The 25047-nt window shown below is 45.5% G+C and overlaps 1 protein-coding gene across 1 annotated transcript in view; it reads right to left on the minus strand.

Annotated features, from left to right (window-relative positions):
* The window catches only part of NID2 (nidogen 2), a 63156-nt gene that overhangs the window by 29705 nt on the left and 8404 nt on the right, over window positions 1–25047 (minus strand). The window contains exons 4-9 of the mRNA XM_015570506.1: window positions 23567–23799; window positions 17189–17931; window positions 5813–5962; window positions 5140–5385; window positions 3331–3531; window positions 1562–1792 (exon numbers count right to left, since the gene is read on the minus strand). Of these exons, the coding sequence (XP_015425992.1) occupies window positions 1562–1792; window positions 3331–3531; window positions 5140–5385; window positions 5813–5962; window positions 17189–17931; window positions 23567–23799 (1804 nt within the window). The remainder of the gene's footprint in view (window positions 1–1561; window positions 1793–3330; window positions 3532–5139; window positions 5386–5812; window positions 5963–17188; window positions 17932–23566; window positions 23800–25047) is intronic.

Here is a 25047-nt window from a genome sequence, read left to right on the forward strand (position 1 = left end):
GTGCTTTTTTAATCATTATCTTAAAAGCTATTGCCAAATCCAAGGTCACAAAAATTCATCCCATGTCTTTTTCTAAATTTGAGCTCTTACATTAAGGTATTTGACCCATTTCGAGTTAATTTTAGCACATGGTGTGAGGTAGAGATCTAATTTTACTCCTTTATACTTGGGTAGCCAGTAGTTGTCCCAGAACCACTTGTTAAAAAGATTAGTCTTCTTCCTCACCAATTGTTTTGGCACCCTTGTCGAAATCAATTGACAGTAAATGTAAGTGGGTATTTCTGGACTCTCACTTCTGTTCCATTGATCTGTATGTCTAGCCTTATGGCTGGTTGGACACACAGATCAATGTCTTGATTACTCTAAGTTTCGAACTCAGGAAGTATGAATTCTCCAATTTTGTTGCTCTTTTTCAAGATGATTTTGGCTCTTGTGGGTATCTTAAGCTTCCATATGAATTTTAGGATCAACTTGTCAGTTTCTCAAAACACACACACATACACAAAACCAGCTGACAGGAGTGTGTTGAATCTATAGGTCAATTTAGGAAGTATTGCAATCTTTACAATACTAAGATTTTTATTTGTGAACATGGAATATTTTCCCATTTATTGAGATCTTCAATTTTTTTTTTCAAAAATGTTTTATAGGTTTCAATGTAGATATATTGTGTTTTTAAAAGTTTATAATTTAATCCTAAGTATTTTATTTTTGGAATGGAATTGTTTCCCTAATTTCCTTTCAGTTTACTCATTACTACTATACAGAAATAGAATTAATTTTTGTATATTGATCTTGTATCCTGCAACCTTGCTGAATTTGCTTGTTAGTTCTAATCGTTTTTTAATGTGAATTCCTTAGATTTTTTTCTACATATAAGAACATGCTATATAAGAATACAGCTCATTTTACTTCTTCCTTTCCAGTGTCTCATTTTCTTGACTAATAGCCCTGCCTAGAACTCACAGAACCATGTTGAAGAGAAGAGCAAACATTCTTGGCTTGTTCCTGATCGTATAGGGAAAGCATCCAGTCTTTCCTCATTAAGTATGGTGTTAAGTGTAGGTTTTTCATACATGTCAGCTCTATTTTGTTTTGTGTTTTGGGAGGGCACTGGATTTTTGTCCCACCTTTAAGTTTTAGCTAAATTGTCTCTTCCTTAGGGACATCTTTCCTGAACCTCCAGACCAGGCTAAAAGGACCCTGTACTTACCACAATTATAACAAACTACCTGCCAGCATCACTCTCCCTCCTAACATGGCCCCAGCTTGTTCACAGCTGTATCCCCAATACAGGGTGGTACTCACAATTATTGCTACAAACCAGCTTCACATATGATGCTCTATTCCTGAGCTTGGCAAGGACATTGTTCTAAAAATTCCATTTCTGCCTCTGTCTCTACCTCAAGGACAGGACCCTGCTTTATTCAGACCCAGCACATAACACAGAGCCTGGCACAGCAACCTTTAGTAACCTCTGTGAATCATTCTGAGGCAACCCAAAAAGGTATGAAGAAAGGTTACATGTAATTTTGCCCAAGAACAAAAAAGGAAACTATACCTTCGACAGGGCCAATTTGACTGGTCACAGCAAATCTAAGCCCTCTTTCCTCATCACTGTACATGGCCAAGGCCCGGTCCACAGTCAGCTGCCGGGTGGTGGGGGCGCCCGGGGCTCTGGGGGCGTGCCTGCACGCCTGGTACGTGATGTTCTGTTGGAGGTGGTAGGACAGTGTGCGGTTGATGGCACCAGAGGTGAGAGAGTAGTCTCTGGAACTTGTGGAGGTCACAGCTGCAACAGACACATGATACAGGCAAACTGGTAAATTTGAAAAAATATTAAACACAGAGAATTTCACATAGAGTATGTTTTTATACCCTTAGGTTTTTTAAAATCTAATTCCTGGGACATGTTCGCTTGGGAAGTTCCTGAGTTTACATGGAAACCTGCAAGGCAATCCCCAGAACCTGGGCCGACACAGAACCAAAGTGCTGAGCGGGAGGAGGTCCGGTCACTGCTTGTCGCTATGTGAAGAGTAAGTGCTACTATGTGCCAGCCCAAGAGGTGAGCCCTGTGATCGTGGGCAGAGCCTTATAGAGGTTAAGTAGTCGTTGAAGATGCAAGGCTGGCATGTGGCAGAGCTGGAATGGAATTCAAGTCCACCTGACTCTACACTCCACGATTTTAGCCAGTCCGTCCTCTACATCACACAGGTGATGGCTTCCAACCCCCTGTGCCTAAGTCTGAAGAGCTCCAGGGAAAGAAAGGGGTCATTTCTCTCAATCTGAGTCCCAAGTCAGGAGCGCAGGTCAGTTATCTGGACACCCACTATTCTGTGTACAGTCCAGGTCTCAGCAGCCATTCTCTTCCCTGCATCTCTTGCCCGGCGTCCAGTCCTCACCCAGTAAGAGGAGCAAGAGCCAAGGAAAGGCACAACCCAAGCAAACTGCCGTGTTGCAGGGCAGCAGCTGGGATTGGCAGTGTTCTGCATTCGGGTGGTGTTTTACAAAGACCTTGCTTTACACATCTCCTCCATGTAAAGGGGACAGAAAAGGTGTTGTTATTCTCATTCTAAAGATGAGACAATAGGCTCTCGGATGATGGCCTTTTCCCCATCTATTTTATTTTATTTTTTATTTTTTAAATATATTTTATTGATTATTTACAGAGAGGAAGGGAGAGAGATAGTTAGAAACATCGATGAGAGAGCAACATCGACCAGCTGCCTCCTGCACACCCCCTACTGGGGATGTGCCCGCAACCAAGGTACATGCCCTTGACCAGAATCGAACCTAGGGCCCTTGAGTCCGCAGGCTGACGCTCTATCCACCGAGCCAAACCAGCTAGGGCTCCCCATCTATTTTAAGTGGCAAATCCAGGATATGCTTTTCTATTTTCTGACTCCAAACCTGGCATGAATTTTACAATGCTGCAGCATGCCTGTGACTTTAAAGCAGGCTGAAATAAGGTTATAGGATGAGTCTCAATTCCAATAATCAATATTTTGACATGGCACAGAGAGCAAAATGGTTAAAAACTATATATAATCATAGCATCCCTACCCATCAAAGTTGTTATTGATGACATTATTATTATTTGGAAGTAGTGGGTAGGAACGTTAAGATTCTTGTGTATAGCAGCTGACACTCTGCTCACTTACACTATAAATTTGCTATTAACAACAAAAATAATAAAAAAGACATTAGGCTTATTTTATGTGCCACACACTAGTCTAAGGACATTCCATGTAGTAACACTTAATCTCCATAACTACCTTGGGAGATATGTACAATTCCCATTTTACAGATGTGGAGACCAGTTACGCATACCTGAGTCTGAGTAATGATAAAGCTCTTTGTAGGGAGCCATGTGGGCCGTGAAACCTGCTGGGATGTAAGGCACCTGGCCTTGAATGTTGGTCTTAATGATCAGATAGTCCTCGGGGTCAAGCCCTTCAGCAACTTGAGTGATTCGAACCCTCTCCTTTCCTGGGTAGAAAGTAACTTCCATGTCATGGATAAATGTAGCACCTGGAAGGGGTGAAAAAAAATTAGTACAGAGATGAAAAAGAGGCCTTGCATCTTCTAGTAATAATTACCAGTGCATATGTCCACCTCCCAATTTCCTCTGCTAATGGAGAGGGGGCCTAAGGAGATCACGTGATACCCAAGACTAAGTGCTGCCAGCTGTCGATTACAACAGCTCCTCAACTTCTCTCTTACAGAGTGTGTTGTTATCCTGCCACATCTCACACCATTTCTTTTTGTAGGAGCTTATTTTCCATGAGAAATAAACTCCTGGAGACATCACTGACCGTTCTCTTTCCAAGGGTGCCCAAATTAGCAAAATAAACAAACAAACATTCAATTTCAGATAAATAATGAATGTTTTCTTTTGTCTCTTTAAAAAAAAATTTTTAATATATTTTATTGATTTTTTACAGAGAGAGAAAGGGAGAGGGATAGAGAGTTAGAAACATCGATCAGCTGCCTCCTGCACGCTCCCTACTGGGTATGTGCCTGCAACCAAAGTACATGCCCTTGGCCAGAATCGAACCTGGGACCCTTGAGTTCGCAGGCCGACGCTCTATCCACTGAGCCAAACTGGTTCGGGCATGAATATGTTTTTAGCATAAGCATGTCCCACACAATATTTGGGGCATGTTTACATTAAGTTATTAAAATTATTCATTGTTTATCTGAAATTCAAATGTAACTGGGTATACTGTGTTATATTTATCTACCTTTGACTCAAGGTTTTAGTCAAACCCTTATTAAGAACAAGATCCTCTAACAGCTGTGAGCTCTACAGTTGGAGGTGGGAGGGGGGACTTTTCTCTGAGCACTTTCTGTGTAATAACATAAATCTACCAGGAAACAAGCTTTTTCAGGTGGGGAGCAGAGAAGCCAAAAATTACCCTCTGCACTCTCGCTATTACAGGGTGGTCCTTACACAGCACGAGCATCGCCTGGGAGCTTGTTGGGAAAACATATCAGACCCCACCCGAGCCTATTGAATGAGAAGCTGCATTTTCACAAGGACCTCAGGGGACCTGCATGCTGGATAAAGTCTGAGCAGCTCTGGTCTCTACGCTAACAGGTCAGGGTGGTGGGGGCGGGAGAAGAGGAAAGGCACGCCCTTTCCCATGACGGTCTATCATCTCCAGGTGCCCATTGTTACCATCTGGGCCTCCCCATTGGACAGATCTGTGCATAACAACTCAATTAAACAAGGCCTGACCAACAAGCTTCAACAAATGGGGGCGAGAAGACACAAATGCTCCAGATAGAATATTCTATTTGTCAGGACAACGTGGAGGAAGCCACAGTGGGTCAGGGTAGCTCAATGCTCCAGCGGTCCCTTCCATCTCCCACTTATTCTGCCCATTAAAACCAGAGGGCCATTGGTGCTACCCAAAACAAAGGAATTGGAGCAGGTGCCATTCAGAAGAAATCACTGTCTTTCAAAAACAGTCCTGCGAGGTCAAACCTTCCCCAGCTACCTCCAGACAGGAAACTACACACCTGTGGCTCTGGGACACGGAAGAGGCAAATCCTCTCCCACTGAATAAGAATTCAAGGAGCAGTGCCACCAAAGCCACAGTGACCACTGGCCCTCTCCTCAGAGGCCCTGCTTACCTGTGAAGCTGAAGCCGTTCTCAAAGCCTGGTTTCTCTAAAGCGAAGAGCCAGCCAAACAGGCCTCCGATGGGTGTGAGGGGGAGAAGGGCCTGGGCGGCAGGCTGTGGGATGTGGCTGATGGCTGTGTAGGCTCTGCCATCATTGTTCACAATGTAAGCATGCAGGTCCACGTCCGTGAAGGTCACGGGGGTGTGGTCCACGAGGAGGTGGCCATTCACCTTCCCATTGACTCGATGAGGTGCCCCTGAAAAACAGCAAGACCATCATCCAGGCTGGGGAGGGGCCCACAGAAAACATAATTCCACTGCAACCCCCCAAACTCAATCATTAGCCATTTCCATGATTCCCCGAATCAACCAATTATCCATCTCAGTATGAAATACACCTGTCTTTGACCTCTTCTCCCATCATCCCTCTCTCCCATCCATTTTGACTCTAATGAGGTGGCAAAAAGGAGAAAACATTTCTAGTTAATCCTCAAATTGGGACATCAGCCCAAACATGTTCATCCCTCAAACGTTCACTGAGCATCTGCGAGTTGCTAGGGCTTCGGTTCAGGTAGCAGAGGCACAAGGTCTACAAACAGAGCTCCCAGTGGCAGCCAGACATGAGCAAGCGGCAGAAACAGGCACGGAGCAGCCCCCAGCCCTAATCATGCTGGGACGCCTCACCTCTTGGCAGACAGTGCTCCCCATTTCCGTTAAACCGGGACTGGCAGTGGCAGCAGAAGCCGGTGGCGTAGTCAGTGCAGAAGGCGTTCCGGGAGCACGCTTGGTGCTTGTGTTCACAGGTCTCCTTGTTGGAAGTTCTGTACAAGAAGTCTGGAAAGTCAAACAAGCCCGCATTAAAGGACTAGGCGATCCCAGCATCCTTGATGCTGCCAGCTTTGTCGTGGACACCGTATCTGCTCCGTAACATCAGTTTAGATTGTAACCAACACATGGGCATTGATGTTTAAGAGACAAGAATAACATTCAACGCAGGGGGATTAACTTGCTTGGTCTTCTGGCGAGAACGGCTGCTGACACCTGAGGGCTTCCACCTGGTCTCATTGCCAGGCTGGTGAGCCAGCGTGAGCAGTACACTCTGCTTGGAGTGAGTAACAGAGAGCCCACCAGTAAGAACGTGTTAAGATGAACTGTACAAAACTGCCAGCTTGGGGGTCAAACATGGCCAAAGATCGGCAATTTTGGTTTAACCTGATAGTAATGATCCCCTGAGAGGAAGACAAAAGAGAGAAACAAATGTCATTTTATGCCTAACCATTCATTCTTCTCTTCTTTTAGGTGACCCTGAACCTAAAGAGAATAGCCTATAGCTTGTCTCACTACCCAGAAAAAAAAAAATTTTTTTTTGAGGAGAAGGGCTTAAAGAACACGCAGCTCCCTTAAGGAAAGTGTGCGGGAGATGGAGGGGAAGACCTGGGAATCCATCCAGCTGTTTAAATGCTCTGAGCCTTTGCAAAGTTTCTTGTGAAACAAGCAGGACTTCATGTGGTAGTAGAGCCTGGCCACCGCCACAGTCTCCTAGGAAGCCACAGTAGGCCTGGGTAAAAGCAAGCTTCCAAGTGCTACCAAGAAATTGGAGCAAACGCCATCGATCATAAAGGAAACGGCCAAGGAGGTGCGATGTGGCTAGGGGTGGGCACTGATGGACAAGAGAAGGCTTCCTCGCCGACACTGGGGATGATGCCAATCCTAAGCATAGCCACCAGGAGGCCAAGCGGCTGTGCACACCTCTGCTCCTGTATCCCCAGGAGCTGGTATTGGGTGGTGACTCTGGAGCACGCTGACCAAAGGGAAGGCACAGAACTCTAGTGCTAGACTGATGCTGCTGTGAGGAGCCAGCTCCTGGGGAAGACGGACACCCTAGTTTAGGTAGTTGTGTCCCAGGTCTAGGTCTAGAAAGGGGGGAATGAGAGGGGAAGCAAGATGATGAAAAAAATCAATATTTTCCCAGTATTCTAGCAGAGAACAGAAACAAAGAAACCAGTGGGGGTAAGATGTAGCACTGCATATGTTACAATATCCTATATAATAAAAGACTAATATGCAAATTGTCCCCTTGGAGTTCTACAGACTGGGAGTTCGACCACTCGCTATGACGTGCACTGACCACCAGGGGGTGGTGTGGAATGAAGGAAGGACCCAGCTGGCAGCCAGCAGCCAGGGTAGGAAGGCCCTGGCCAGCAGCCAGAAGGCCCTGATCGATTGGCCCTGATCGCTGGCCAGGCCTAGGGACCCTACCTGTGCATGAATTTCATGCACTGGGCCTCTAGAAGTTTCATAAAGGCTTGTATCCACCAAGCAGAACAAAGTTAACACTGAACTAGTGCTTAATGTATGCCAGACACTATCCTATGAACTTGAACTCTTATTTCCATAGAGCAGGGGACAAATTTGATCCCTGTTTCATAGATGAACAAGCTGAGGTACAGGTTAAAGTGACCTTCCTGAAGTCACAGGGGCAGGAGGTGGCAGAGCTGGGTTTAACTCAGGAAGTCTGGCCCAGGATTCTATTACCCTTCCAGGGAAGCCTGGTCCATTCATCATGAGAGTGGGTTAAGGATCTGATCAGGGGTCTGGGGCTAGTCAGCGGAGGCTTCAGCAAGGAAGGTTTGAGCCATCAGGCTTAATGGCAGAAGACAGAAGAGATTATCCAATGGGTATCGTAGCACCCTGGGAAACACAGGTAAGAGGAAGTGAGAGTAGGAGCAGGAGTGTTTGGACAGCACGTGAGAGCTGCTTAGATTCCTGAGAACGCAGCAAGCTGAGGGGGTGGCAGCACAGACTCTTGACTTCAGGGGAACATCTGACTGGGAAACTAGTGAGAAGGAAGTTGGTGACTCAAGATTTGGGTCAGGGCCTACATGACATAGCTGAGAAATCCCAGCCTGATAAAAATAAAAAACAAGGCATACTAACTCTGAATAGTTTTTAAAACAGAAAAGTGACAAAAACTCAAGACAGAATGATAAAAATTATTCTAAGAGGCTCCTATGAGGGAAGCTATATATCATTGTCTACCTTTGGTTTAAGAAAGGAGATAAAACCCTAGTTGAAGTAAAAAGAAATGAATGTGGCTTAGGTGTGTCAAAGTCTGTTTTCTCCAGCTCAGAGTTATAACTAAGTGCAGAGAAGTGGCACCTGGAGGGACTGGCACACTTGCGAATGTGCTCATGGCCTGGGCTGCCATCCAGACTCTCCCTCTAGAACCCAAGGAAGAGTGGGGGCAGGGGCAGAGGGTCCCAAGCTCTAGAGCTTACCCCACCATGGCTCAGACTGCTGGGGGGAAACTACAGAAAGGCAGTCTCTCAGTTTCCTCATCTCTGAAATCGGGATGACACTTCTTCTCACACCTCATTGCAGAAATCACGTTCTCTAAGTTAATATACTCTGAGCACCAAGGTCTAAAAGCAATCTCATGCAGGTCTGAAGTGTAGTCATTTTCAGGAAATTCAGTTCAAAATAAAACTAAACTCTAATACTGCTCTGCCCCAAATTAAGGAAATTATGGATCTGTGTTATATGCCCCCTGTTTGTTTCGAGGTGAAGACTTGTTCTCTAACTCATTTCCCATTCTAAGCGTGGATTATGAAACAGGGAGAGAAGGGATGGAGGAGGACTACAGATATAGAGAATTAGATTAATTTAACTAAAAAACTAGCTGCAGGCATGGCTTTTACATAGGGAAAAAGAGAGGCACAGCCATGCAGCCAGCAACATACAAAGACAACTGTGCAAATTTAGGCTGACTGGCATGTAGGCTATCCTACCTATTAAAGAAGGAATATGCTAATTGATCCTCACACCTTTACAAAGCTGGCGGTGCCCACAGCCACAAGATGGCTGGCAGGTGAGGGCAGTTGTGGGTTATCAGGCCAGCAGGGGAGGGCAGTTAGGGGCAACCAAGCCAGCAGGGGAGGGCAGTTGGGGGAGACTGGGCCGGCAGGAGAGGGCAGTTGGGGGCAACTGGGTCAGCAGGGGAGCAGTTAGGCATTGATCAGGCTGGCAGGGGAGTGGTTAGGGCTGATCAGGCTGGAAGGAAGAAGTGGTTATGGGCAATCAGGCAGGCAGGCAGGCAAGCAGTTGGGAGCCAGCAGTCTCGGATTGTGAGAGGGATGTCCGACTGCTTGTTCAGTGTGCTCCCACAGCCAACCTTCCACAGCCCCTCTCCCGAGCCAGCTGGCCAGCCTCTTGCGGTCCTTCCCCCCAGTCAGCCAACTTCCTGTGGTCCCTCCCCCTGGCCGGCCAGCCAGCCCTGATTGGGACTGGGCAAGACAGCCCCAATCGCCAGCCAGGCCTAGGGACCCCGTCCATGCATGAATTTGTGCACCAGGCCTCTAGTATTTTTCTAACAACCAAAATAATGATTAGGCTCCCAGGAAAGGCTATTATGAGACAAACTATGGGTTAAATTAGTTATTGGTAAGCTGGCCTGGGGAGTCTTTTTAAATCTGGTATGTATGTGTGAGGAATAGTGCATTCTCAGGATGGAATTCACTAAACCAAGCACTGCATTACAAGCTCAGCCTTCCAGCCCCAGGATAGCCACACCAGGACATGAAAATAGGTTCGCCCCTAATCAGGGGGCACGTAAGGCTTGCTTTTGGGTCCCCTTTTCCATGCCTGCCTTTACACAGATGTGTACTCACTTCACACAGGGCCGGCTTGCTAGGTGAAAAGTAAATGCTTGTTGCAATATTCATTCAATAATTCAACAAATATTTATTGAGCACTCACTATGGGCCTGGTGCTGGTCTAAGACTTAGGGCTGTAGCAGTGGGGAAAAAGACAATGTATTCCTGTCCTAAGCTTACAATCTCCTAGGCAGGAGTCAACAGACAGGTAAGTTACTCAGTATGGAGGATTGTGTCAAGAGCTGTGCAAAAACTTAACTCAGGGAAGGACAAGAGGGGGAAGGTGGATTTGCTCCTTTAAATGTCAGGCCTCTGGAGAAGGTGGCCTTAGGGCAGAGGCCTGGAGGAGGGGACAGTGGAGGCGGGACAGACAGCGGGTGGGTCTGTGGGAGGACAGAAGAGAGAGGGAGAGAGGTAATCCTGCAGGTCTCCCAGGACCTCTAGGTCACAGGGAGGATGGGACTTTAGGCTGAGTGAGCTGGAAAGCTGCTGGAGGGTTTTCAGCAGAAGAGTGACATGATCTGACTTCAGGAACCTCGGGCAGGAGCAGTGCCTTAGTAGTAGGAAGTGCTGGTGGTGAGGAGGAGAAGGGACCAGACCCAGAATATCTGACGGTGGAGCTGACAGGGTCTGCTGGTGAATGGAGTGGAGGGACAGAGCAAGGAGAGAGGAGAGAGGGGAAATGTGGAGAGAGGAGAGAGAGAGGTAGCAGAGAGGGGAGAGACAGAGAGGAGTCCACAGGGTGCCCATGTCTTGAGACCGAGGAGCAGGTTTGTGGGAGATGAGTCCTAGCAGCATCTTTGAGCAGGGAAGTGCCCACCCAGCTCTGACAGGGACTTACCCCTCGCCCAGGCTATTCCACCAATTCAGAGGGAGCTTCATTTCTCCTGTGGACTCTGCACTGCAGCGGAATCACCTGGGTCAGTGGTCGGCAAACCGTGGCTCGCGAGCCACAGGCGGCTCTTTGGCCCCTTGAGTGTGGCTCTTCCTAAGCCTTAGGAGTACCCTAATGAAGTGAATAACAATGCACCTACCTATATAGTTTCAGTTTAAAAAATTTTGCTTGGGTACCTGTTAAAAAGGCAAATTCCCAGAGCACACCTCAGACCTACCAACTCAGATTCTCTATGGGTGGGTCTGAGCCTCAGTACTCCCTACTGATGATAATGTTCAGGGCATTCACAAACGTTCCATTTCTGAGCTAGAGGATGCTCATTCATGTTGATCATCTGATCAACTAGCAGCTCCTGGGGCGTGTGGGATTTCAGGGAAGCTCTCGCATTCCTCCTGGCCAGCTGAGAAGCCCATCTCAGTGCTTGTGGCCCACTTAGGCCCAGATCCACAAGCAAGCAGTGTGAGGACCCTTTAATGGAGGTAACCCAAAGCCTAGAGGCCAGCTGCCTTCCCTGATGAAGGGCGAGAAACGTGATCCCACATGTACCTCTCTATCAGGGCAAGAAAAGCCAAGCTTCTGGCTAATGTGACTTCTCCAATTCCTATGGGAATTGCAGGTGCTTCAACGATGCTGAACTACTTGAAGGTGTGGAATCAGCGTCTGGATCCCAGCTGGATAAGATGTGAGCATCTCAAGAAAAAGTGGCATATTTTTCTTGTGGTTATTTATATGCCCTTTACATCATAGTTGCCAATGTATTGGCCCAAACTTCTTCCAATTCTGGTAAGGAGATATTGGCCTCATTTTACAGATAAGAAAACCGAGGCCCAAGGCGATTACATGATATTCTGGCTCTACATCCCATGTCTTTCCATTACACCAGTAGTACTCGAGTGTGGGCTTCACAATCACCAGGGACCCTGGTTTTAAAATGCAAATTCTGGTTCAGAAACTAGAGGCCGGGCATGGAAATCAGCGCTTTAAACAAGGGCCTCATGTGCAAGCGGACTAGAGCCCCCCCTTTGAGAAGCAGTTTTTATTCCACGGCTTCCTCTCTCCTGAAGTTACTTACAGGGTCAGGCTGTCTTCCAGACCCTCTGGGGACCCCCTCTCTGCTAGGGAGCTCCTGACCTGGAGGCAACATGACCGAGACAGGTGCAGGCATTTTAGGACAGGGCTGGAGGCGGGAGGCCGGCCAGGTGTGAATGAATGAGTTCAGTTTACAAAGGCTTTGTTAACTGAGGGTAGGCAGTTGCTCAAGGAATCTTAACGAGAGGGTTTTTAAATCTTTGTTTTCCATTTAACGCTTTTTACTCTTCTCATACCCTTGATAGAAAGAAAACTAGGATGAGGATACCTAAGAGGGAAAGAAAGCAAAGGTTCTGTCCAAGTCCTTGACACTTATCTTCATTGGGGTTTTTTTCTTCACAAAAACGGAAAACTTCTCCTCACTTGCTCGGCTCCACCCTTCAATCTTCATTTTCCCGAAACACTTAAGCACTTGTCTTCAGCCTGGGCCTGCCCACTTCACTCCGGGCTCTGGCCCAGCCACGTGGGAGGCGGGCAAACTCCGAGGCACAGACCGAGTTCATTGTGCGAACATGAGGGGGATGGTGGGCTTCCTGCGTGGGGCTGCCCCAGGCAGCTGGAGTGACTTTTTTATTTTTTTAAATATAGTTTTACTGATTGTAGAGAGGAAGGAAGAGGGAGAGAGAGATAGAAACATCAGTGATGACAGAGAATCATTGAATGGCTGAATCACAGGGGATTGAGCCCACAAACCGGGCATGTACCCTGACCAGGAATCGAACCTGACCTCCTGGTTCATAGGTTGATGCTCAAACCAACTATTGAGCCATGGTGGTCGGGTGGGAGTGACGTTTTTAAACGAGTTCTACTGCTCCAGAAAAAGGACCCACTTTTCCATAGCTGTTAGACTTTGCTAAGTTTCTCCAGCTCCCAGAATGACAGACTAGTGAGAAAAACCACATCTGAATTTATAACAAAAAATGGTGGCATGCTTTTTCCTCCAGTTTACATGTTTGTTTATTTTTGATGAATGTGTGCAGTGCACAGTGATGCTGTCTGGCCAATGGTTATTAGGCCCCTGGCTGGGGCGGGGAGTTCACATCCACGGTCATGACCCAGCAGGCTCTCTCATGCTGGTCTTCACTGAGGGGCCTTCCTGCTGGGAAGCTGGATTGGGCCGCGGAGCCTGCTCCAGTGCATCCCAGGGTAGAAGCTGCATGAGCAACGCATCCCTGCAGCCTTCCCCAAGGCCAAAAGTAGGGCTGGACTAGAAGCCACAGGGAAATCCGGTCACACCTGGGCTTTCCCCACATGGCTGCCATCTTAGGAGAAACAAGAAGGCCCACAATGGAGCAGCAATGCCTGAGGTGTCCGAAAGCCAGGTGTCCCGCCTCCTTTCTCATTCATCACGCAGCCTGAGGTTCGACTGAACTCCTCAGGGCACCACCTCAGCAGGCTTAAGACGCCCACAGTCAAAGTCACTTCTGCTACCCACACGCAGGCAGTCCCCATTCTAGTCAGCGGTTGCCCTCACTGGCAGCTCCTCTCTCTCTCTCTCTCTCTCTCATGCCCACGCCCTCCATTCACTCACATGCTGTCTCTCCGTGTCCACCTCCACACCTCCACTCTCATCACCTCCTGCCCAGAATATTTCCCCACTGTTCCCCTCTGCAAACACAGGCTCTGGCCTAAAGGCCCGGCTCAGGCACCTCCTTCACGGCTTCCCTGACTTGATACACACGGACTCACCCTTCGCTGTATTACTTCCCAGCCTACGTCTGGTCGTCTTGGTCTGCCTCTTACTCAGGCGAGTCACTCAGTATTTCCAGGCCTCAGTTTCCTCCTCCATAAAATGGGAAGGATAATACTACTACCTCACAGGGCAATTCTGAGGACTAACTGTTATGGATGAAAGGGGCCACACGCTGACCTGACAAGCTCAGGGAAGGCCTGCGTGGCAGCCTAGCAGACTCAGAGACCTAAAGTAACCACAAAGGATGGTCTAAAATTAAACTTTATCTAACCGTTTTATTCTGCTGTCCTCTGCCCCATTAATCTACCACCAATGAATTTCATGTAACCCATCTAGGTCCCTCCTTTGATTGCAAATGTATAAATACAAATGTAACCCTGCCATTCTCGGGAGCACTATCTCAATTCGTTGAGGTTCTGCTTCCCGGCATATGTCGACAGTTTGGCTCAAATAAACTCACAAAAATTCTTTACAGGTTTCAATGGTTTTTTACGTTAACACTGTGATAGCGCAGTCTACAGCCAAGTCCCCTCTCGGAACCCCAGTGGACACCCACAAATGCCAGGGGAAACTCCCACTAGTGCCTCCATCAGAGACAGCACATGGCAGGTGTCCAGGGAACTTTCTGGTTTGACAATCAGCCCTTAGCGCTCCCTGGAGAAACAACACAGCTCGGACAGAGGACACTTGCACACTCATTTTATTGCTGGTTCTGGGTTAAGAAAACAGAATAAGGCAAGTAATATACTTGAGGTCAGAGCTAGCTTGTGACTGGGACATTCTTGCCCTGGTGCAGGCATGATCTGAAAAGAATCTAGATTTCTCAACAAAAAGGAAAGCTTATAATAAGAGTCCCTAAGGGGGAAAGGAGAAATTAAAATTAAAGGAGAAGGGAGAGATATTGGGGGGAGGGGCTTCAACTAAATCTTACTTTCTTGTTTTAGCAAGATGTCTGCTATGAAGCTTGAAGGAGAAACTACTAAAATTCATTAAGCGAGGTGCTTCATAATGACTTAATGAGGCCTAAAACTTTCCCACTTTAGAACTAAAGAAAATGTTGGCCAGACAGAGCTTAAGTTTTACCCCAAACTGATACCATGGTAATTAGCTAGTTATTAATAATAGGAAAAGAGCAAAGGGGGAAGCCAGACATTATAGGCATGCCATTTGGGAAACTTCACCAGGAAGGTGCAACTCTTCACTCCCCAGGGAACCACAGGCTTCCTCCCTGCAAAACACTGGGGGAAGGGACCTAACCAGGGAAGATAGACACATGCCCAGTAAAGTTGGGGTGACATAGGGAAAGTACTTGCCTGTCAATGGTACCAGGGAACAAAGATCATTGGCCAGAATGGGCATGGCTGCTGCAAGGGAGTGAAACTTTGGAAATACATAATCTCCAAAGGAATTTTCTCTCTTGTTGCTCACGTGCTCTTGACTCGCTTTCTCTCATATTTCCTCCATAGCCATGTGGCCCTGCAGACCCCACGTGCAATGGGCTGGTGGACTGCAGTGGGGGACACACACTGTGCTAGCCTGATGCTGGGCTGGTCTCTGCTCCAACATGGAAAGCAATCTCTGTTCACCACAATCCACACTCCTCCACTCCATCAGCAGAGAAAGCCAGGCAGGATGGGCCAGGGCCTGGCAGTCAGCAGGCAATGCACTACCTCTCTGCTACTCCTACCCTCCAGCTTTCCCAGGGGAAGTCCTTTTTTGTCAGCTAGACCTCTGGGGAGCCACTGTTTCCTTTAGGGCCAGGCGGGGGGTACTCACTGTACGAGAGAAAGTATCTAACAACTGCCTGGTTCTATACTCCACACAGTCTTCCTAAAGCCTGAGGTGCAAACAGAGGCTCGCCTATTTTCCCTCTCTGCTTTCAAGTTTTAAAGTTTTTCCTCTCCACTCTCTAACACAGTGGTTGCTCATTAGATTTTATTTTCTGAATGTCGCAGTGTATTAACCAGCTTTTTCATATGCATCTTGCCATTTCCCAGATGTCAGTAGTAGACGCCTTCCTGCATCTGATAAATATCATGGTTCATGCCCCAGGAGCGTGATGGTTGCCGCCTCTGTTCTCCATGGCCAGTTCCCTCAACCTCCTCCGCTTACCCCAGTGATCTCAACCTCTCACAGCTCAAAGCAGGGGGTACAGCCCCTTCCTCTCCACTCTTTAATAAATCACTCCACGGGTCTGCTTTTTAATATTCCAACCTCTTCCCAGGGCAGGAAATCACAAGTGCAAACACCGTTTAGAAATACATCTTTGCCTCAAGATTCCTTTGCTGAAAATCTTTAATACTTAGCTTTACATTTTCTTTAGATCTATGGAACTTATGCTGAAAAGTCAGGAAATTGTCCAGAGGGTCTGAAGATTCCAAAGCCTTCCACTAAAATTCAGATCACCAACTGGGCAGACACATAGTCTTTAGACACAAATTAAGGCACAACCACTTAACAAGCCCAATCCTTATTCTATACTCACCGCCTCCCCCCCATCTAATGCCCACTGCTATAAATTTTCTATAATTAGTAACAGCAGCCACCACTTATGAAGAGCCAACTGGTGCCGACACTAATCTAAGAACTTCATATCTCACTTAATCCTCTCAACATGTTTAGGAGAAGCCAGAGGTTTGGGGGTTACAGAAGTTGCCTCGTGTGGCCCGGCCAGGAATGTGGCAGCCAGGAGTCGAACCTGAGTCTGACACCAACACCCTCTCTCTGGCTGTTACACAGTGCCACTGCAGTCACAAAGTAGGTCCCTCCCTCCTGAAATGAGCGCTTCTCCATGCAAATTCCATTCCACTGCAGAAGGACCCAGAAGACCCTCTTCGCTAGGTCAACATGTTTTTATTGCAAAAGGGAAGGGAAACAGAAAAAGTTTTTTTCAAAAAAAAGGAGGTCCTGAATGCCTTCACCTCTGACCTCCTTCCTCCCACTAGAGGTCAGAGGAGCAGGCCCTGGAACCAGTGGAATGACTCTGTGGTCAGTTTCCCATTCCGTGTTTACACCCCTGGCTGGGAAGAAAGAGCTGACACGACAAGGCCGCACTAGGAAGAGAAGGCGACGCGGGCTCCGCATCTGTCTGAATTAACCGCTGTCGCCTCCGGCACTTCCCTCCTGGCCCCTCACTCAGGTCAGTGAGTCATGAAATGAGGACAAGGCTCCAGGGAGGCGAATACCACAGCTGCACAGCCATGAAGCAGAAATGACAAGACACAGGTGGTTAGCAATCTTCCTTCCCCGTGGGTCCCCCCTCCCACGCACCACCAAGTAGCTCTAACCGAGGGGAGCACAGGGTTGTCCCATCACTGAGGAAGAATCTGGAATGTTAGCCACTTAAAACCAGTCTTCCGCCCTCCATCACTGTAATGTGTGCGCAGCCCCGGAATGTTCTATACCTTTGGTGAACTTTCAAAACCGAAATACTTCATTACACTTGAGAGCGGTGCTGGCACGAGCAAGCCAGTCCTTCCCCACTCGCTCCATGAGGCCCATTTTTTCAAAAACATGATTAATCGTCAAGGGATTCCAAACAGAATTTGCCTGCCAAGATGTATTTGGCAAAGGAAAGATACTCTATCTCCTGAAACATGCGTTTAAAAATCAGTTCCAATCTTTTTTCTGCTGAACTTTCCACGTACTCGCCTGAGAAAAAAAAGTACGACTCCCTGCAAAACCAGCATTTTTAAAACGGGATCTTAGCACCCAGTTTTCTATCCACTTACCCCCGGTGTTGGAACTGTTATCTTCCTCCCCTTCCGCGGGCCTCCCGTGATCCCGTGGCGCTGCGTGACCTGGCCTGGCGTAACTGGGCAGGACCACCTCTCCTTCGCCATGGGCCGGGCGAGCACCCCTTCCGGAAGGCAGTGCCCCTCCATCTACGTCTGGCTGGATGCTTCTGTTTTCAAGGTCGGGAGGTGGGGCTCCCTGGGAAGGATCCAGTACATTTTCTTCTCTCTCGGATGGAGCCGGGCCTCTGGTCCATGGCTGTTCCGAAGCCTCCACCTGTCCTCTTCTATTTAGGGCCGCCATCTCCTCCACACGCCTCCCTTCTTTGGTTTGAGAGTCCAATGAGGCAGACTCTGTTTCAGGATGGAATGGCCTATTTCTGGGTGTTGGATGCAAAGGGGAGTCCAGGTAGGAATCTGGAGGAGAGACCCCACCCCCTACAGGCCTTGAGTCAGCCTTTGCGTGGAAGGAAGCATTGATATTGCCGTGGCCTTTCAACACCTCCTCCGGTTCGCTCGGTGGGTATTCAGTGTCCTCCTCATTCTCACCGTAATAATCCAAATCGTCCTCACTGTAGTTTCTTTCCAGGGCTGCAGCATGGCTGAAGGAATGCTCCCGGGAAGCTGAGGAGCGGGTTTGGGAAAGGGATCCTCCCACGGTTGCCGGCCTGACATTGTCCAGTGGGGAGACGCTGCCGATATGAAAAGCCCACACTCCAGGAATCCCCAGGTTGCTGTGTCTAAAAAAAAGGGGGGGGGGCAGTGCATTGTAATAAAAGTGGCCACTACCCATCTTCCTACAAAGGTGAGCATTTTATTTTAAAACTAAGAGACTATCAAGATCAGATTCAGAGTTTTCATGGGTGTAGAAAAAAACAAATAAAATGAGACATGTTAACTAAAAGGATGATACTGGAATTTTGATATAAACAACCTCTTATTTATAGTCACTTTCAAAGGCTGTGTTTCACAAAATGCTAGACTGCTCTACAATCCACATTTTATCTAAAATCTGGCTGATTGAAAACAAAGAGGGAATGCAAAAATATTTATCTTTCTTCTACTTTTAAGAAAACATATGCTGCCCAGCTTGTGTAGCTCAGTGGTTGAGTGACCCAGGAACCAAGAGGTCACAGGTTTGATTCCCAGTCAGGGCACATGCAGGAGGCAGCTGATTGATGATGATCCTTGTTCCTCTCTCATCGATGTTTCTCTCTCTCTATTTCTCTCCCTTCCTTTCTCTCTCAAAAAAAGAAAAGAAAATGTATACTGAAAATTTTTTGCCAAACAATGACTACCACATGTTTCTAAGAGTTAGTTATCTGTCAAGTGCTTAACTTTCCTCAGTACAATCTCTAAGGCAGAGGCAGTGGCCATGCCCAATTATATAGAAGAGAAAATAGGTTTAGAGAGGCTAACTAATCTTCTTAATAATTGACAGCTCGGATTAGGCACTAACACTAAAACCCATGCTCTACACTTGGGCTTTATATTCTTACAAAATAATAATTATTTTATGTCAGAAAACAAATACTCTATAATGAATCAGCACTTGAATTATTATAACTCTACAACATCTGAATTACCATACTCTACAGAACGTTAAAGACATTTCACTGCTTAGTCACATGGACCAATCAATTAACTAATTCATGGAGAATGGTTAAGTCAATGTAAAAAAGTTCAAAGAAATACAACTGAACAAGTCTAAAATGTTGATCAACCACAGAACAAAGTTAACGGGAAAATAAGAAAGTAGTTTAATCAAAATGCCACAAATAACGCCCCAAAAAGTTTGACTCAGTGAATAGAGTGGCAGCCAGTGGACTGAAGGGTCCCAGTTTGATTCCAGTCAAGGGCACATACCTGGGTTGCATGCATGATCCCTGGCCCTGATCAGGGTGGGTGTGGGAGGCAACCAATCAATGTCTCTCTCTCTCACATTGATGTTTCTCTCTGTCTCTTCCCCTCCCTTCCACTCTCTCTAAATATCAATGGAAAAAAATATCCTCCGGAATGAATCTTTCTCTCTTTCTCTCTCCCCCCCCCCCCCATCTATCTATCTCTGTTTATCTATATCTCTATGTGTATGTGTTATTGTTATTATGGTTGTTGCTGCTGCTGCTATTCTAAGTAACTTAGGAAAACAGGAATATAGAAAGCAAAACTATGATCCTTTTTGTAATATGCTATGCATTGTAAGTTCTGAGAATTAGTGTTGGTATTTCTTGGCAAGCAAATAAGGAACACTAAAGAAGATAAGAGAGACCCCTGAAGATATGCGGATACTGAGTTTATTATCATATCGGAGGTGTTGCAGCTGTGAAATTTCCTCTTGATGTTAGAAACAGAAAACTATAAAAGCTTCAAAGAGTAGGAAAATACAAATTATGGCAGATAAAAGTTAAATAAGATAACCTTCTCATTAAATATAAATCACTATCTTGGTTTTGTCATGGTGCATGATGGGAAACCAATGTGAGTTTATCCTAGGGTCCAAGGTCATTTGGAAAGCTTAGTGATGGAAAGATTTTATTTCCTAGAAAGAAAAACAAGACTACAGAATGGGATGACAGTGGCATCCTCCCTGGGTTGTTGGGAGGATAAAGTTAGAAAATCACATAAAATGCCTAGCATGCGGCCTTGCACATAGTAAGTACTTAGCAACGACTGTTTCCCAGGAAATAGAAAAGTGTAACTTCAAAAATGCAGGTGTGTGCATTCATATTCAAACGTTCAGAAGATTTATGACAAACGCACTATGATTTGTATAATGTACGACCTTTGAGCTTATAACAATAGAACAAGTTTGAGGAATACAAAGATTCCACTGACTAGGAAAGTAACTTAATTATTTAGAGATGTATACTGAAGTATTTGGAGTGAATGGAATGATGTGTGTGACTTACTTTAAAATACTTAAGCAAAAAAAGAAAAAAATTGATGAACATGGCAACGTCAATAACTTGAATTTAGATCACAAGCATTTGGCTGTTCATTTAGCTACTCTCTCCACTTTTCTCTATTTTTTTTAATTTAAATAATGAGAAGTAAAAAAGAAGATTTAATTGAGGAACATTTCTATAATTTGGAGGTAGAGAAGACCTTTCTGAGAATAACTTCAAAACCTGAAATCACAAAGGAAAAGATAACTCTCAACTTCTAACTTCTAGATCATGAGTATCTTTAAAGATGAACAACTGGATAAAAATATGCACAGCATAGAAGAGGACTGAGATCTTTACCATGTTGTTGTGTTTTTTGTTTTTTGTTTTTTTTCTGGTTTATAAGCGTTCTTTGTAAACACCCCAAAAGAAAATAGCAAAGGATATGGACAGATACGTCACAAAGAAGACAGATAAATGGCTAATAAACATATGGAAAGGTGTTCAGATTTACTAGTAACCAAAACAATTAGAGTGAAAATAAGAACATTTTCTACCCCTTGGATTCACAAATATTAAAAAGAATAAAAGCCTATAGGGAACAGACACTGCCAATCACTGCCCTGCATCACTGGTGAGGATATAAGTTGGTGCAATGCTTCTGAAGGGCAATTTGTTAATACCCATCAAAATGTGAAACTTAGTACATCCTTTTTTCAGAAATTCTACTTTTAAGGGAAATGAGAGTCTGAGCAATGTAGAGGGTGGGGCAAAAGTAGGTTTACAGTTGTTCGTATGGAAAATAATAAGTAATAATACAAGAATAAATTCTGCTTCATATACAACTGTTAAACCTACTTTTGCCCCACTTTGTATATTATACTGTTTACTGCAATGATATTTCCAACAGGATAAACCAGAAACATGAAATGTTCATCGATAAGTTGTCTTAATAATACAGAATAGATATGATACATGTTTTAGTAGCCTCAAAATGATAATATAAACAGATATTGTACTGAAAGAGGCCTATAATATCATTATAGCCTTTAAAATTTTTTACATATACTGTACCTAAAGTTCTGGAAGGACTATTAACACTGGTTATCACTTGAAGTAGTGATACTGGTTAATTTTTTGCTTTTATTTCATATTATTCTGCATTGTTTATAATTTATTTTGGTTTTTAATATTAAGCATGGGTTACACTTAACAAAAAATCTCACTATTCGTCATTTAGGCCCCATAACTATTCTGCTCTCATCAAGCAACTCAGAAGTTTCTGGGAAGCATCAAAGATAAAAATGAGGGGAGGCATTTAAGGAGGTAAATGGAAGTGTAAGTGTGTGTGTGTGTGTGTGTGTGTGTGTGTGTGTGCTATTTTATTTTTTTAAAAAGTTGATTTTAGAGAGCGGAAGGAAGAGGGAGAGAGAGAAACATCAATATGAGAGAGAAACATTCATCGGTTGTCTCCCACATGTGCCTCAACTAGGAATTGAACTCACAATCTAGGTACATGCCCTGACTGGGAATTGAACCTGCCAACTTTTGGTGTATGGTACGATGCTCCAACCAACTGAGCAACCCGGTCAGGGCTGTGTGTGTAGTCTTAGGGGCCTTTATGATTGTAGTGGGGGAGCACATCTGCTTTTCTGACAGGCTCTTTGGCCCCTACCACCTCCTGTACCCTGTGCTGGGAATTGTTGATCTATTTGTCTGTCAACCCTGCTACAGGGCAAGTTGCTAGTGCAGGGCCTGTGCCTCAGACACCTTTGTCTTTCAAGCGCGTGGCCCCTGTGAGCTCTCCATAATATCTGAGGAGCAGAGCCTCTGGCCTCCAGGGTGGGAGAGTCAGGTGGAACCTAGGGAGCAAAAGGAAGGAGCGAAGTTTTCTCCACCAGAGCCTAGACTAAAAGGCAACCTAGATGGAGACCTACAGATGCACGAGAATGGAAAAGACAACTAGGATTCAGCACAAAATAAGTGGCTCAGAGCCCCAGTCTTGTGCTTGAATTTTGGCTTTGCCACTTAATAACTGGGATTATAGGCAACTTAACTTCCCTAAGCTCATTTGTCAAGTTGAGACAAGAATCTAACTTATCTCCTAGGATTCTTGTGAGTTTTAATTAAGACAGCCTCTAGAAACTGTTTAGCACAATGTTTGGTGAGTGGTTAAGCTCTCAATAAATGTTAGCTCATTTCACTTAGCATAATGCTCTCCAGTTCCATCCATGCTGTTGCAAGTGGTAAGAATTCCTTCTTTTTTATAGCAGCATAGTATTCCATTGAAATAAGCCAGTCAATGAAAGAAAAATACCACATGATCTCACTCATTTATGGATAATTAAGACCATTATAAACTGATGAACAAAAATAGATACAGAGGCAGAGCAACATCGAACAGACTGTCAAACTACAGCGGGAAGGCTGGGAGGGTTGGGGTGGGGGGTGGGTAAGAGATCAACCGAAGAACTTGTATGTATTTATATAAACATAACCAATGGACACAAGACACTGGGGGGTAGGGGAGGCCAGGGGAAGGTCAAGGGGAGAAAAAAAAAAAGGAGACATATGTAATACTCTTTGTAATACTTTAAGCAATAAAACAAAATTTAAAAAAATAAAATAAATGTTAGCTCGAGTAACCACATTTGGCTACAGGGCCTGCCCTGGGTAGCTGAGCAGAGCAGATGGCATGCAAATGTGCAAATGTGTTTCAATACCTGGGAATACTCTAGTGAAACCGAGAGGCACGAAGGGAGGCTACGCAGCCAAGGTGTTTTGTCTGGCTTCAGCATCCATATTCAGGAAAGGAAGAAAAGCAAGTATATTTTTAAAATTAATAGATATCAAGAGGTGCTGCCCCTATGCTGGCGTGATGTGGACTGACGAGAACTGAAAGGGCTTGGATTGCATGAGCAGAGTCAGCCGCCCATGGGACTGAGGGATGTGTTCAGTCCTGGCTGCTCCATAGAAAACCAATTGCTGCGATTTCAGATAATAAAGCCATAGTGAAACCATGACACTGCTAAAAACCTATTTGTTTACTTGTTTCCCAAATTACTTTACTCTTATTTAACTTCCAACACGTTATCTGTCTAAAAGACTAAAATCACAGCATCTCCTTCTGTGAAATAATTAACCTGGAAAGACTTCAATCTGGGCAGTTATATTCCTGGGTATTTTTATGTGGTTCCAAGAGCAATGTTTTCCATAGCAAACCCCAGTGGCTCTGCAAACACACACACACACACACACACGCACACACACACACACACGAGTTCTGTTTCAGGTATCTTTAGCCAACAGGGCAAGAAAAATAAAGGACCTTTTATATTTGGTGGCCTTGCTCCTCCCAAGGTCTAGTCTAGAGGCCTTACTCAGAAACCACCAAGATATTATTTAATGGTCTTATGACCACTTGGGTTTGGGGAGCTCCAAAGGGTCCTTCCATTCCAACAGGAAAGGGCTGAAGCCCTAGGGCACTTACTGGTAGAGATTTTTCACAGATTGTTCAGTGCTAGTCAAGCTAAAATATGGTCCTTCTCTCTTCAGGTCATCGATCTCCCCTCGGCAGAAGCCCACCCGGGCTGGAAGCTCGAGCTGGACATTGTAGGATTCTTTGGGGCGCGTTCCAAAGAAATGAAGGCCATTGACAGGATAAAGAAAGAAGGCGTAGGTATCGGACTCATCGTATGCCAAAACTACCTGGAAAGTATTCAGCTGTGGGGAAAAAAAGGAAATATTCTTAATAAAACAAATAAACAAAAAGAATGCAAGCAAAGCATCATTAGGTACAAAGGGGTTCCCCCTCATTAGGATTTCTCCAAAATGTTTTTATACGTACTATTCTTGTAAATTTCCTCTTCAAGTGGCAATATAATTTTATAAGCTATTATCACATTTTGTCAATTCAGATTAATAGTTGAAATATGTGTAGGGGAAAAAAACCGGTTAAAAACATAATACCTTTTAAGGTATAAATGCTCAATTTCAAACCTCTTTCAGAGCTGAGAGCAAGTAGCAAACTTACCTTGTTCATTCCCACTGCCCTAGTTTCCTGCCCTGGGCACTCATCTGGATCATTCATTCATTCACCTATTTACTGAATGCCCATTGTGGGCAGACGCGGTGTTAGGCACTGACTGATCGAAAGACCTCCTTACTATTGCCTCACTCTCTTTTCTCTTCCATCCATCTCTCCACACCCCCACCAGAGGAATAGAAGAGGAAAGAGAGACATAGAGGCTAATGAATCTGCCTAAGGACAGGTAGCTGGCGCATGGTGGCAGGCCAGCCAGCTCAGAGTCCAGGTCCTGTATGACTAGGCCACCCTAGCTGCTCCTCAGCATGGAATTCCAGGTGAGGTGCACCCTGCTGCGAACTCCCCTCCGGGTTCAGATCTGCTGTGTCTCCGTCAGACTATTTAACATTCCCCGTTTGTCCCGTGTACTCTGATGCCCCTGTATGTGCGCTCACATTTCCCTGAGACTGAAAACCTCCTAACCCTCTGGTGCTGCCCCTTGGGGTGTGCTGTGATTCCGTGTAGATCGATTTCTGTCCTCTGACCCTCTGTGACACCTTTGGGAGTGTTTCTAGCTTGCAGTCACCTCATTATGCCTGGTTAGTTATTTATGTGTTTGCAAACCCCATCTATTAACTCATGCGTACAGTAATTCAAACAGCCAAGTGCCTGTGAGCACCTGACATTATGCTTGGTGCTGAAGAAGCAGAGGAGCAGGGGACCGGGACGCTGCCCAGGTATCTTTGCTATTGTAGTTGTTATTTCATCAGCAAAACTTGAGTTTTCCGAAAACAAAAGGCAAGAGATGTTTCCTAGAATTTCTCAAAGCTGGGAAGCCAGAGCTGCTGCATCATGTCTATACATCATGTAATATATATACTACGTCATCAACTAATGTGGATCCAGGAACTTTCGAGTTTTATTATAGTGAGAATAAATAAAGCTCA

Source organism: Myotis davidii, unplaced genomic scaffold (assembly GCF_000327345.1).
Source record: "Myotis davidii unplaced genomic scaffold, ASM32734v1 scaffold847, whole genome shotgun sequence".
In the NCBI taxonomy this organism is placed as follows: domain Eukaryota; kingdom Metazoa; phylum Chordata; class Mammalia; order Chiroptera; family Vespertilionidae; genus Myotis; species Myotis davidii.